The following is a 13,718-nucleotide window of genomic DNA, read 5'->3' on the forward strand; positions in this document are numbered from 1 at the left end:
CAATGTTTGACTGAAAGATTCCGGGAAACTGTCTCAATTTTACTGTGGTATCTGTTAAATGTTCCTTAGTAATCTTTCATAGAAAACCTATTATTTCTTTTTATTATGAGTTGACATTAATTGGGAGATTCGGTACATTTGTTTAACAACTGTGTAAAGAAACCATAAAACACAGTAGATCTATAATGTTTATTCATTATTTATACAAACAAAATGAAAATTGTTAATAATATATGTTCTTACTCGTATTATGTACATATCTTACACTATACATGTTATACAATATGTAGGCCTACTTACAAACTAGAATATTTGCTCTCAATACTCATTTATAACACAGCAATTAAAATAAATATTTGGAAATCAATAATAAAGGACTACTTTAACAATGAGTGTTTTAAGTGATTATGATTTAATTATGATAATGATATAATTATGATTTTTAGTTAAAGATTACTAACCCTATGACTGTTCTTGTTAAAATGATTATGCCTGTAAAATCCCATATTTAAATTAGTGGCCAGGAAATATATTTTTCCTTTAAACAAAACCAGATAACAAACTAGGCAATTCAAAAACTTGTAAATCACATATAGGAAGAATAACAAATTGCTACTTCTGAATAGTTGACAAAACTCACAAAAACATTAATTATGAACGCATTAGGCTACTCTAAATTTGACCTAAACATCTACAACAATACAGAGATGTTAATATTGAGATTAGCTCTATTTCGCCTTCTGTTTAGTGCAGCATCTGATTCCTGACAATGGTACATAAACTCCTGGAATCTGAAATGCACTTCTACCTAAAACGATTCACAAAAAGTCATATTTCATTCAAATGCTGCACTAAGCAAAATGTAAAATGGAGCTTAACTCAATATATTCACAATAAATTAACCATTCCCATCATTATTACTACAAATTTATGATTTACTGCAAACTATTATGAATAACATAAACTGTTAATACTTTTACAATAATTTTGTCTGCCATATTTTTTGGCTGTAGCTCTGTGGACAAAAAATTAAGTAATTAACATAATATTTGTTTATTCAGAAAGTTGAAACTGTTGAAAGTTTAAGTATCAGTATAAAATAAACAGGGCAACAAACACAACACTAATTGAATAAATATCACATAATACAATAACCTGATGATTTCAAGGAAATACAAAAACCCACTACAATGAGAAATATATTATGACTAATAAATTATATCTGTATAAGAACTGACGACAATATTCCATTATCAAATGAGTTGATGGCAAAATACTTGACAAATATCAGTTATACAAAGCCACAATAACATTAATGACATTTATAAATTAAATAAAAATCAATCCTTCCAAGACTTAAAGGTGCCATCATGGTGTTGCTACTGTATAATATGATGAGAATTCTGAAATTGTTGTTAATGTCCAACAAGTTTGGATTCTTTTGGCATTTCAATTAGATTTTTAATTTACCAGGTAGGTTTTATGTACTATTGACATAAATTAAAATTGTCATAAACACTGATACTATTGTCTTTAAATCACCAAATATTCAGGAAACTACAAACACTGCTCTAATTAATTAATTAAAAATTGTTATTTATAAAATACAGTGAATAGTACTGTATTTTATAATTGGAAATAATTGAGAATTTTAATAACTGATAAATTTGAACAGTATTTAAATTTCCAAAAAAGATTTCATACTATAGATACTTGCCTATAGTTTGCTAACAAAATAAATTTTGTGATCCACCATTTACGACAATTTGGACATTTCCAAAATATGTACAAATATCAACCTGTTGTGAACTAGTTATTTTTTTATAAATCATTTCCAAAGATCAGTTTACAGGTCTACATCACAGTTACACTACTCCCACACCATGAATAGCTTACTCCTATATCAGCACATTATCATTGCCTTATTGCCTGGCTCTGTTCTAAACATTAGAAATGAAAATACAATTTATAAAATTATATTAAATAACCATCTAATATTAATTGGTGGTGTTTATACAATGAAAGATATCTTGTAAACAAATTCAAGCAACACAGGTTTATACAACACTAATGCTAGCAGAGCTTACCATTTATTGTAAAAAAAACAAAAACCTTGTTGTCAACATAACATATTCAAAATAGAAGAACAAAATAAATGTAGGCACTAATATTTAGATTAAAGTTTTTTCACTATTTATATGCAACACAACAATATTAAAAAGCAAAAGAATAACGTTGCATGATAAAGTATCTCGTACACAGTTCTTTTTCAGTGAACAATGAGTTAATCCTTTTAGCCCCAGAGTTGGATATATCAGACAGAGATGGTCTAATAAAAAACCCCAATGTCAATTATATCGAAATTCTCTATATTTGAATGTAACTGGCTTGTAAAATGTCGAATGCAACCAGGCTAAGAAATTAGACAAGAAATCAGCTACATGCGAAAACCACAAACCTTGCAACTGGCATTGTATCTGTGTGAGAGCAGTTTAGTTGTTGGTGTTAGCCATCACATGATGTAAGCATGTATTTTCTCAGAAATATAACATGTTTCAGTGTTATTTTACAATACAATGTTTTGGAATTAAAAAAGTATGTAGACTATAGTATTATAGTTATATATTTGAGAAATTGTGTAAAAAAATTACAAAGCAATACAATTAATTGGCTATACCTTGTGTATTCATAAAGTACATTCTAATGCATGCCATATTTTTTCTACCTTACATAAATGTCAAAACTCAAAAATACATCTTAAAACAAGACTGTTTACAGACATTTATAATTTTTTAAATTTGAACTTATGTAAAATTATTTGTCTGGTTATTCTACTTAAAGTACACTTATTTAAAAATGAAATCAAAATTATCATACAAAAATAAGAAAATTATATGTATTTTTCTCACCTCTACACTATGAACCATTTTTACCTAGAAATTTGGCAAATGCATGAAATAAAATGATGGGTTAAAAGGATTAATTCAACAAAAGCTGTATGAAGGTTGATAAAGTGTTGGCATATTGATAGTCTCCTGATAAATTACTGATCCTTAAATAATAAAATGTTTAATTTAAGAGTAAAAGCCAGACTTGTGAATAAATAAAATATTGTTATAATAATATAAAGACGAGGGAAATAAAAATAATCAAAGAATACTAAGATGCGTTCTTATACAGCCAACTAATATTACAAGAGGCACTTGATATCACTATAACATGTGAAACTTCCACTTAGTGAAACTCACGAAGACATAATCACTTTTGACTAAAATTAAATAATAAATCATCGAGGCTGTAGAGAATGTGAACACTTGTGAGCAAGTTGTATCCCCATTTTGTTTTAAACTTACTGTACAAATGGTATATTGTTAAAGCAGGAATTAATTAGCAAAAACTATTACTACTTCAATCCATTTTTATTGTGCAGTGTTTCAACTAATTTTAGTAGATCCTTCAGATGATCAACATTTTCTTTTTTTATTCCCAGCTCTTCTATCTGAAAATAAAATCAAAGAGAGAATTACTTCAAAATGATACATGCAGACTTTCATTAATAAAAATAATTTCACATATAGATTCATGATATGATAAGAACATAATCTGAATACCTTTCCATGAATTAGTTTCAATAAATTAAAAATAAACATTTTCTTTACCTTCTTGCAGTAATAATTTGCATCAAAATACAGTTGCATTCTTATTTTATCATCATCACCCCCTCTGTCAGGGGCTGAACCAGTGGCTATTGACTTATCTCTAATTTTTTTCAATCTTCTTAAACTCTCTTCTGTTTTCTGGACGGATGTTAAAACACCCATAACCGCAACATAATATCTGAAAAAAGTTATTTCAATAACACAGAGAATCACTATTTCAGTATATCATAGGATAGTTTATTGCAGTACTTCCATTTATTAAATTTGTTGGTAGGCAAGGGATCAGAAGTAAAACACAACTCTAAACACAAATAAATAATAATTGGAATACTTTACTTGTAGAATTGATGCTTGCTGAGTAAGTACATTTAATACCGTTTTTAAATATATTTAAAAAAGGAGCCCCTCAATGCCTTTATTCTGTCTGTCCTCAATGGCCACTGGCCTGTGAGAGAATCTTACAGAACAAAATAAGGAGAATAGGTGGTAAAGTAGAAGGTCGAGAATATGACAAAAAGTACAACGATCTCAGACAGCACCAATTAAGAGCAAAATTCCTAAGTGCATCACCTAATCTCCTAAAAAGCCTGAACTTTATTTACTTAAGTGTGTTTAAGTAAATAAACAGCCGACTGTAGAGAAGTGATTTTGAGTTTTTTCCCCATAATACCAATGTTAAACCTCATGCACTTCCACACCCTTATTTTTTATTGTAGCGTTATATGGTAGGTGTCTCATTTTAAAGGTATGATGAATATGCATTAAAATGCTTTTTAATTTTTCCATTAAAGTAAAATAAAAATTAACCAATGAAACACAAAAGTGTTTGGTTTCCTAAATATCCAATAAAAATGTTGAAAAGATCTAAGTGCTTGGATGCCTATTAACCAGATTTTTAAAATGATACATCTCATATGACTCTACGATTAAAAATAAGATATTAAGTGTTTGAAGTTAACATTGTTCTAATGGGGCTATAATAAGGTCCTAGAAACTTGATCTATAAATTCCTCTTGACCCAAGCAAAATGACTATTGATTTTGAAGGTGAAAAGGCTTTTTAGTTTTCATTTCAAGAGTTCATTTGTACAATAACCCCTGATGCTAAAGTTCTAGAAATTTTAAACTTGATCTATAAGTTGGCCTAAGGAAGATGCCTATTGATTATGGGGTCAAAAGATCAGTCCGTCGTCTGTACAATAACTCTTTCTCTCAGATTTGCTGGTAATTGTCAAATAACATAGTAAAACGACTTACTGATCTGTGATGTCTGAGAATATACTCTGTAGCCACAACAAGGTGTGAGGGTGTGACTGATGCTTTAAGTGGAAGGCCAAGGGAGCCTCCAACATAGAATCTATGTATGGCAGACTTCTGGTGGGAGGATCTCGGTTGGTGCGGCGGTACAGTCGTGGCACCTCGCTCACCTGTCTCAATGCTGCCACACTCCCTACGCTTACAGATCGCACTAGACGCCCACTTACTGGTCCAAGTTGTGATTTCAACTTCTCTTTCCACTCATCCATGCACTCTGAAAATATAGATTATTCTGTAATGATTTTCATGTAGGCAGAGTAAAAAGAAAATAGGTAAAAACTTTCAAGATTTTGAGAAAGACGATTCTTTGCTAACTCCTGATAGTACTTGAACAGTTTTCTACTTAATAAAAGTATATTTTTCACAAAAGATACCAATTTTTGAACACTATTAGAGCCAAAATAAAATCTCTCAATTCCAATTCCACCTTAATGTTTGTAAAGTAGCCTTAATAGAAACATGGTGGTTCCTTCATTACAAGAGCTCCACAATGATGGTGATAATGCCTTGTAAATAATAATTTAAGTACGGTTTTAGAGGTAAGGGGCCAGCAGCATCTTGAGTTAACACAAATCGAATCAAACTGTTTCAACTGTAGAATTCTGAAGTGCCTAAATTTGCTCCATGCCTCTTTCCAAGATATACAAAGTCAATAATACAAAAAACTAAAACTTACATTGACTGTCTATAACATGTTAGATGGAATATGTGATAAGATCAAAGAATACGGTTCAGCATGACGCCAAGCATAGACTGTGTGGAGCACAATAAAAATAGTACACTTTCTCAAGCTAATTTTAAGGCCATTGCAACCCATCCACTCACTGATCATATGATCTATAATCATCACAGTAATCGTGTGTCAACAATGCACGATTATACAATAAGTATAACTATGAGTAATTTACTTACATACATAGCAGAGCAGCGAATGTCTCAGCTTCAAACTTTGTTCCTTGACTTCTATCTTAATTGTCTTTATGTTATGGCAAAAGTATGTTAAATATAGTTGTTATTTACAAGTTTTTTACTTGAAAAAATTTATAATTTTTCCAACAGTTTATATCAAATAGGTAATTAGTAAAAAATTGTTTTATATGATATTGAATATTTGTAGTAATTAATTTACAATGCTTTAGTACATACTGTGTAGTTGGTCCCGCGTGGTCTGAGAGACTGCAGGCAGCAGACGACTACTGGCCACAGTAAACAGTTCGTCCAGTCTCTCCGCCAGGGCAGTCAAGTCTGAGTACAGGTAAACCCAAGTTTCTATCTCAACCTTCAGTTTACTCTCTTCTGACTTCTGCACAGATGATTATCACTCACAAATAACTTGTCTGGCATTATTACAACAATAAAAAAATAATATTTTTAAATTTATAACTAACAATAACAAGCAGGTTGTGAGTAACTTTCCCTGTCTTTGCTGGAAATCACTTTAAAGAAAACTCCTTGTTTGGCAAGAAAAACTGGAGGGTGAAAAATTAGCAAAGAACAGTAAACTTTTTTTCTTTGTTCAATCCCACAAGTTGGGACTTTCCGTTAACAGACAAAATTCAAAATCCAAGCACATTTAAGAACTGTATTGTTTCCTGTAGAGTATTTTAGCCAGAAAAGTGAGTGGATGAACAGGGAGATATTTCAGACTGTTTCCACAATGTTTTTGTTTTTGCTGTAAGGAATCAACTCCAGTCTATAAGCTTAAAGGCCCTATTATTTTTGGACAATTGCCTTGACCACCCATCAGCAGAAAAACTTATATGATGACATGAAAATGTATGCTTTCTATTTAAATGTAACAGCACTTGGTCTGCTAGTGGTCCAGAATATAATCATTGGGATCAAATGTTACTGTACAGTATGGTGTCATCAGATGTTCATATACATAACATACTACTATGTTCATTAGAAAACTGTCATAAAACGTTTGGCAATCAAAGATGCAGTTTTAAATCAAGTAAAATCTTGAGACGAGACTACTCAAGGCAACATGTTCATTATATGCTGATATTTTTGACATTCTTATAAAAGAATATTGGCTTTTAAAATTTTAATAAACATGATCAGAACTGTGCAGTGTACTGAAAAAAGATCAGGGAAGGGTCCCAAGGAAACATACTATACATATGCAGTAATAATGTTTACATACAGATTTTAAATAGCTTTTGATTATTTTTTAAAGACAAATTATGATGATTAGAAAAAAATTCAAACCTTTCCCTGTTTTCTAATTTTATAGTTAACTTTGATGTGATTTCAATACATCAATATTTTTAATATTTAAAAGAGCTAATAAGAGCTTAAAACATTACCTTTAGTAATTCACTGCTCCAAGTAAAATATCGTCCCCAATATTTGTAAATTTAACTTCCAAAACCTGAAAAAGTCACATAACTATGTTATTAGAATCTGAAGTTTACAATAATATGCAGTGTGAACAATTGGTAGTAGAGCAATATTTATAATAGCAATTTTGTCCCCTTCAACGCCATCTGAATGTGTGTAATACTAATCAAATCAAAAAGTCTTTATTTAGTATGTATAAAATATACAATAAATAGTGTCAAGTACATTAAAAACTACTATTTAACAATGTTTACTTCATACTGTAAGACCTAATATGTTGTAACCAACCCTTAAAAACACTATTGTATGTTTATGAGTTATACTGACTGTCCTAATGAATATAATTCATCTAGTGAATAAAAAGCATGCTTCAAAAGAAAATCTTTTAATAATAGTTTGTTCTGTTTTTAAATTCATTTATATCCTTAATTGCTTTGGGAATATAGTTTAACAATTTTATTTCAGCACAGGTGGTGCCTTTCTTAAATTTCTCTAGGTTATGATGAGGTAATATAATGGTGTTTTTGTTTCTGGTATTGTAAAAGTGTACCTCTTTAAAAGTTTTAAATTTTGAGTTTGTGATTTTTTACATAAATGATTGTATTACAAATATACTGGATATACACTGTCAATATTCTTAAGTTGGTAAAATGTTCCTTGACTGAATCGTCACTTCTTAATCGCCAAATGGTTCTCACACCTTTTTTTTGAAGGCTGAGAATTTTATTTTGATTTTGATTTGAGGTCCCGCCATAGACACTTATTTCAATAGGATACATATGACTGAATATGGGCATGAAATACAGTTTAAAGCACTGAATAAATTACAAAGAAATGATAATCGTTTTAGAGCATAAATACCTGAGTTAATTTTCATTCCTAACATTTAATTTATGCCTAATAATCAACTACACATAAATGTTTGAGGTACAAAAGCTATCCCGAAAACCACTAGTAGAAGGAGTCACCAGTTTTATATTGATGTACCAAATGCTGCAGTAATAGTGTACATTACTTATATGGGAAGATCACTATCATTCCCATTATAAGTGAATGATCTGTCAACATGTGGTATTAAATTAAAATACTGCAAGTAATGACCCCATAAATTATGAAGTTTGAACAATAGTTTGCATTTAATTAGAATAAACTTTACGACAGCCAATATTGATCCTATTATATTATGCAATTGTTTATGAACACAGTGTAATTTTGTTCTTATATGTTAGTGGTAACCAGGTGTTTTTTAAACAATCAAGCATACAGTAAAGAATTACACAAGTAATCCACAAATATTAAGAGTATATTTTGAATTTCTTCATTATAATATGGTTTAATGTTTTTATTTCATTTAATATAAAGTTTAAGGAAGTCTTATATTTTACTGGGAAAAGTTAGGACTAAGAAGCTCTCTCTAACACATAACCTGGAGATCAACAGCTTAAAGGTAACTTCTGAACCACCACTAATGGCCAGGCAGGCGAAGTGCTTGCAAGGACAGTAACACTCAATGGTCACCATCAGCTGTATTATGTCTGCAACTACAGTATTGCATTCCATACTATAGTATCCATAATACAATGCACTGTTAAGGAATTAATCTTTAAATGAATATGGAGGTACCTTTATATGTGTGGTACCTTTATGATTTTGTCACATCTACTCATAACAGCCATGATGAGAAGGGGTTTTTTCAATACAAATTTTGAGTTTAGCTCTAACTTCACCTTCTGTTTGGTGTAGCTCAAAATCTGACAATGTCACAGACTTGACTCCTGCAATCTGAAGAGGTCTAAGAGTTCAGTAATGAAAATGTTAAAAACTAACCCTTTGCATCATTTTCACATTTCAGAGACACCTAGGACTACAAAAACAGTTGATCTGGTTTACCCAGCAGCCATCCAGTGTAATCTAGATTAACCCCCCCCCACCCCCCCCCCCCCCCACCCCCCCCCCCCCCCACCCCCCCCCCCCCCCACCCCCCCCCCCCCCCACCCCCCCCCCCCCCCACCCCCCCCCCATTTCAAAGTGAGGTTTATTTGTACCTGGATTTACAAATAAAAAGTAAATCCAACATGGCGGACACCCATCATCTAGTGTGAAAGTGATCCTACATTTTAGTGAAGTTTAAGTGGGAAAATCAACAAAGTACCAACTTAACTGCACACCAATCAATACTTCTAAACTGTAAGTTTAGTATCATCTATTTAAGGAACATTTAAATACCTTGAAGACAATAAAAATCCAAGAAAACTTTAAGTAAACATCACGAACTAGATCAACAACTGCAACAATTTTTTTCAAGATATATCACATAATATAACAAACTCAAGCAATTCTCTAACTAATTTTATTATTTTATAGCACTACTGATATTTATTTTTTTCCACTGACAACAAGTAAATAAATAACAGGCTGAATAAAACCTAAACAAAACAGTGACGTCATAGCCAACAAGACACTATCTAGAGCACCAGCTGCTAGAAAACAGATAGAGCCAGCTATTAGGTCAAGCAGATGGGAATATTTGCTCGACACCTGCTGACAATGCGTCTGTGACGCTGACCTCAGACAACACGGCCTCTACTTACTGGCTGTCATCAGCAAATACTTAGCTTGTAGCAAATCACTACTTACAGAGTAATTATCTATGTTTTAAATATCTGACATTTTTATTTATCATTTTCTACTTTTACTTAATACAGACTATTTTTACTAAGAATTTTCTATTAATACCTCTACTAAACTGACTCTGAAATGCCCACTAAATATCCATGTGGTATATGCAATATTGGAGTAAAATATTCTGGTATTAAATGCACAGGCCTATGTGCAAAATGGTACCATGCAGGATGCCAAAATATTTTATAAAAAGATTTAAAAAAAAGGGCCACTCATGAAATTGAAAAATGGCACTGCATGGCATGCAGGATATCTAAAACACCACCATTACCAAACCGAATTGTTGACTCAGAAACACTAAATACCTCAGACACCCTACTGGAACTAGAAATGAGTCTTATTGAAAACAACCTAATAGAAGGCTCTAACAGTCGAGAGGACGACCTCCAAATGGCTGCCAAAATAGGATCAGCATTAGTAGCTGAGAACGAATTGCTAAAATCAGAGAAACTAGCACTCCAAAGCAAACTTATCAGTATGGAGGGGAAATTGGAAGAGATGGAAAACATTGAAAGCAAATATTTGACAAAAATTGAAAATCTTCTACAGTTAAATTCAGATATTCAAGCCCAACTTGAAAACGAGAAGAAACTGCGCTTAGAAATCCAGAATTCATCTGAGGATAACGACCTTAAACTGGGTCAAATGATTGATAACTATGCAAAACAAATAGTAGAACTAGAAAAAAGCAACTCCATACTGCAAGAAAAAATTCAAAACACAGAAATAACAGCTGTAGTATGCAAGAGCTCATATTCACAGACTTCTCCTATGGGGGATGCCCAAATATATGAGACTAATCAAACCGCTGTACTATTGGAAATATCAAAAATGAACTCAAAGCTTGACCAAATGGAGCTATCTATTAAGACCATGGCTTCAAGTGCATTTTGCCAAAACATAAATTACACTCTCGCAGGAGTCAGTCAAACCTGTAGCAAATTACTTACTTTATCTACAAAGACAACAAATGCAGCTTCCTCTATTGACTTACCTATAACACATGTCAGCCCAACTACAACGCCAGGAGTCAGCCAAAACCTGCAGAAAAAAACTGAACAATACCCTGACTACATCACCAACAGAAAAAAATCCATCCCCAACCTCAGGAGTCAGTCAAACCTGCAACCAAAAACTGTTTATACCTGCAAGGACAACAAAGGCAAAGCCCACTATTGCCTTACCCATGACAGATGCAAGCCTAACTACAACGCCAGGAGTCAGCCAAACCTGCAGAAAAAAACTGAACAATACCCTGACTACATCACCAACAGAAAATAAAACCATCCCCAACCTCAGGAGTCAGTCAAACCTGCAACCAAAAACTGTTTATACCTGCAAGGACAACAAAGGCAAAGCCCACTATTGCCTTACCCATGACAGATGCAAGCCTAACTACAACGCCAGGAGTCAGCCAAACCTGCAGAAAAAAAAACTGAACAATACCCTGACTACATCACCAACAGAAAAAAATCCATCCCCAACCTCAGGAGTTAGTCAAACCTGCAACCAAAAACTGTTTATACCTGCAAGGACAACAAAGGCAGAGCCCACTATTGCCTTAACCATGACAGATGCAAGCCTAACTACAATGCCAGGAGTCAGTCAAACCTGTAGTAAAAAACTGAAGCATACATTGACTACACCACGGACAAAACAAAACCTTTCAGTAACAACAGGAATGAGCAAAAAACGGACTATAAAGACTAATCAGTTTAGTGTCTCCCTTCAAGTGGCAAAAGCTGCTGAAAAATCCAACATCCAGCAATCCCAACTGCCTACAAACACTAATAGAATTTCACAAAGTGAAGCCACTCAAACTTCAACTCTCATAACTGTACCGGAATCTCAGCCAGAACCACATGAACATTTTTTAGTCCACACCTACCAGAAGCAGACCAAATTCAAAACCAGATACTTCATAAACTCAAACCTCAAAAAAGCCCCAGAAAAAATCTAATTATAATGCATCAAAACATTCGTGGACTTGATAAAAAGATTGATAGGCTAAACCACCTTCTAAGTAATAAAAATCCCAATATCTTGGTGCTTACCGAATATGGCCTCAAAAGCAAAGAATTAGAGAGTACTAAACTCGAAGGATACTCTTTAATAGCAAACTTTAGCAGAGAAGGCCATAAGCTGGGAGGTGTAGCTATTTATGCAGAGGACACTCTAGCAGACAGCACCAAAGAAACCGCTATATCCCACCTATGTCAAGAGTTCTGCTGTGAAGCGGCTATGGTGTCGGTAGAATCAATTGACAGAAACATACACATCCTGGGAGTATACCGGTCACCCAGAGAAAATACAAGGGCAAGTATAAATGTTCTGTCAAACATCCTAGACTACACACAAGCACACAATAAACACCTAGTGCTGATCGGAGATATTAACATAGACAGGATGAAAAAAACCATAGACAACACAATCTTAGAAACTGAACTGCACACACACAACATCAAAAGATTGCCCTTACTTGCCACCCGCATTACTCATGACACAGCCACCTCAATTGACTGTATATGCACCAACATACCTGAGTATAACATTGACACAGTCATTCTACAAACAGGACTTTCTGATCATACTGCTCAGATATGTCAGATAAACGGCTATGAAATAAACACTCTGCCACAAACTTCCTTCAAAAGACAATTCAGTCCAACCAACCTAGATAACTTGAAATCTCTTCTGATGAACAAAAAATGGGATACTATCAATCTTGCCCCTGATGCTGACTTAGCTTACGATATTTTTCTGGAAGTCTTGAAATTATCCCTTGACATTGCTTGCCCCAAGAAGAAAAGCAACAGGAAAACAAACCAAAAAACTTTGTGCTATGACAATGAGACAAAATACCTCAAGGATATTTTCTTAAAGGCACTTTACAAATATGAAATGACAGGAAATATCCAAGATAAAGCAGTTATGGTGGAAAGGAAAAAAAAATTATGACAACAAACTTAGAACCCTACGACAAAATGCAAACTCACACTTCATTGAGTCAGCTGCAAACAAAACCAAGGCCATATGGACAGTCATTAACCATGAAAGAAAAGGACAACACAAAATCCCATCTCAATCCAGTATTATAATAAATGACAAAGTCGTGAATAACCCATCTGAAGTTGCAGAACATTTTAACATTTTCTTCTCTCAAGTTGCTGAAACGACACTGAAACTTAGCAACCAGAAAACAGTTGGAAATCAGGATAAAAATGAAAATGACCAGTCTATAGTAGACAACTGCCAAACTGTTTTTAACTTAGGCCCCACAAATTTCAGAGAAGTAAGAGCTGCCATCTATTCCCTTAAATCAAAACCATCCAGTGGAATGGATGAATATTCAGCTAAAATTGTAAAGTATTGTGCTGATGAGCTTATACCACCTCTAGTCAGCATAATAAACAAATCTTTTAGACTTGGCAAATTTCCTACTGCATTAAAACAATCTAAAGTGTATCCAAAACATAAAAAAGGACCAACCACTGAAGTTCAAAATTACCGTCCTATTTCACTTCGTCCAACATTTTCAAAAATAATAGAAAAAGTAGTACTCAATAGACTTATGACCTACCTAGAGCAGCATAACATAGTTACTAACTGCCAACATGGATTTCTTAAAGGTAAATCAACAGCATCAGCTATCATCAGCTTAGTAGAATACATAATTGACCAAATAGACAAAGGAAAGTACATCTCTGCTCTCCTC

The 13,718-nt window shown here is 33.1% G+C and overlaps 1 protein-coding gene across 1 annotated transcript; it reads right to left on the reverse strand.

The window, feature by feature from the left end:
- Positions 1 to 175: 175 nt before the first annotated feature.
- Positions 176 to 7,422, reverse strand: LOC124360394 (conserved oligomeric Golgi complex subunit 2-like). The gene is made up of 5 exons (XM_046813996.1): positions 7,288 to 7,422; positions 6,122 to 6,278; positions 4,916 to 5,189; positions 3,660 to 3,837; positions 176 to 3,499 (listed from the first exon to the last, which is right to left on the reverse strand). The coding sequence occupies exons 3-5, from the start codon at positions 5,182 to 5,184 to the stop codon at positions 3,404 to 3,406; spliced, it is 543 nt and encodes a 180-aa protein (XP_046669952.1). The 5' UTR covers positions 5,185 to 5,189; positions 6,122 to 6,278; positions 7,288 to 7,422; the 3' UTR covers positions 176 to 3,403.
- Positions 7,423 to 13,718: the final 6,296 nt, after the last annotated feature.

Source organism: Homalodisca vitripennis, chromosome 4 (genome assembly GCF_021130785.1).
Source record: "Homalodisca vitripennis isolate AUS2020 chromosome 4, UT_GWSS_2.1, whole genome shotgun sequence".
NCBI classification, from domain to species: domain Eukaryota; kingdom Metazoa; phylum Arthropoda; class Insecta; order Hemiptera; family Cicadellidae; genus Homalodisca; species Homalodisca vitripennis.

Coding starts and splice junctions, on each gene's coding strand:
- LOC124360394 (XM_046813996.1), bottom strand. CDS start 5,184: ATGGATGAGTGGAAAGAGAAGTTGAAATCACAACTTGGACCAGTAAGT. Junction 3,838..4,915: donor TTCTCAGACATCACAGATCA/GTAAGTCGTTTT, acceptor AACTTTTTTCAG/ATATTATGTTGCGGTTATGG. Junction 3,500..3,659: donor CAAATTATTACTGCAAGAAG/GTAAAGAAAATG, acceptor TTTTATTTTCAG/ATAGAAGAGCTGGGAATAAA.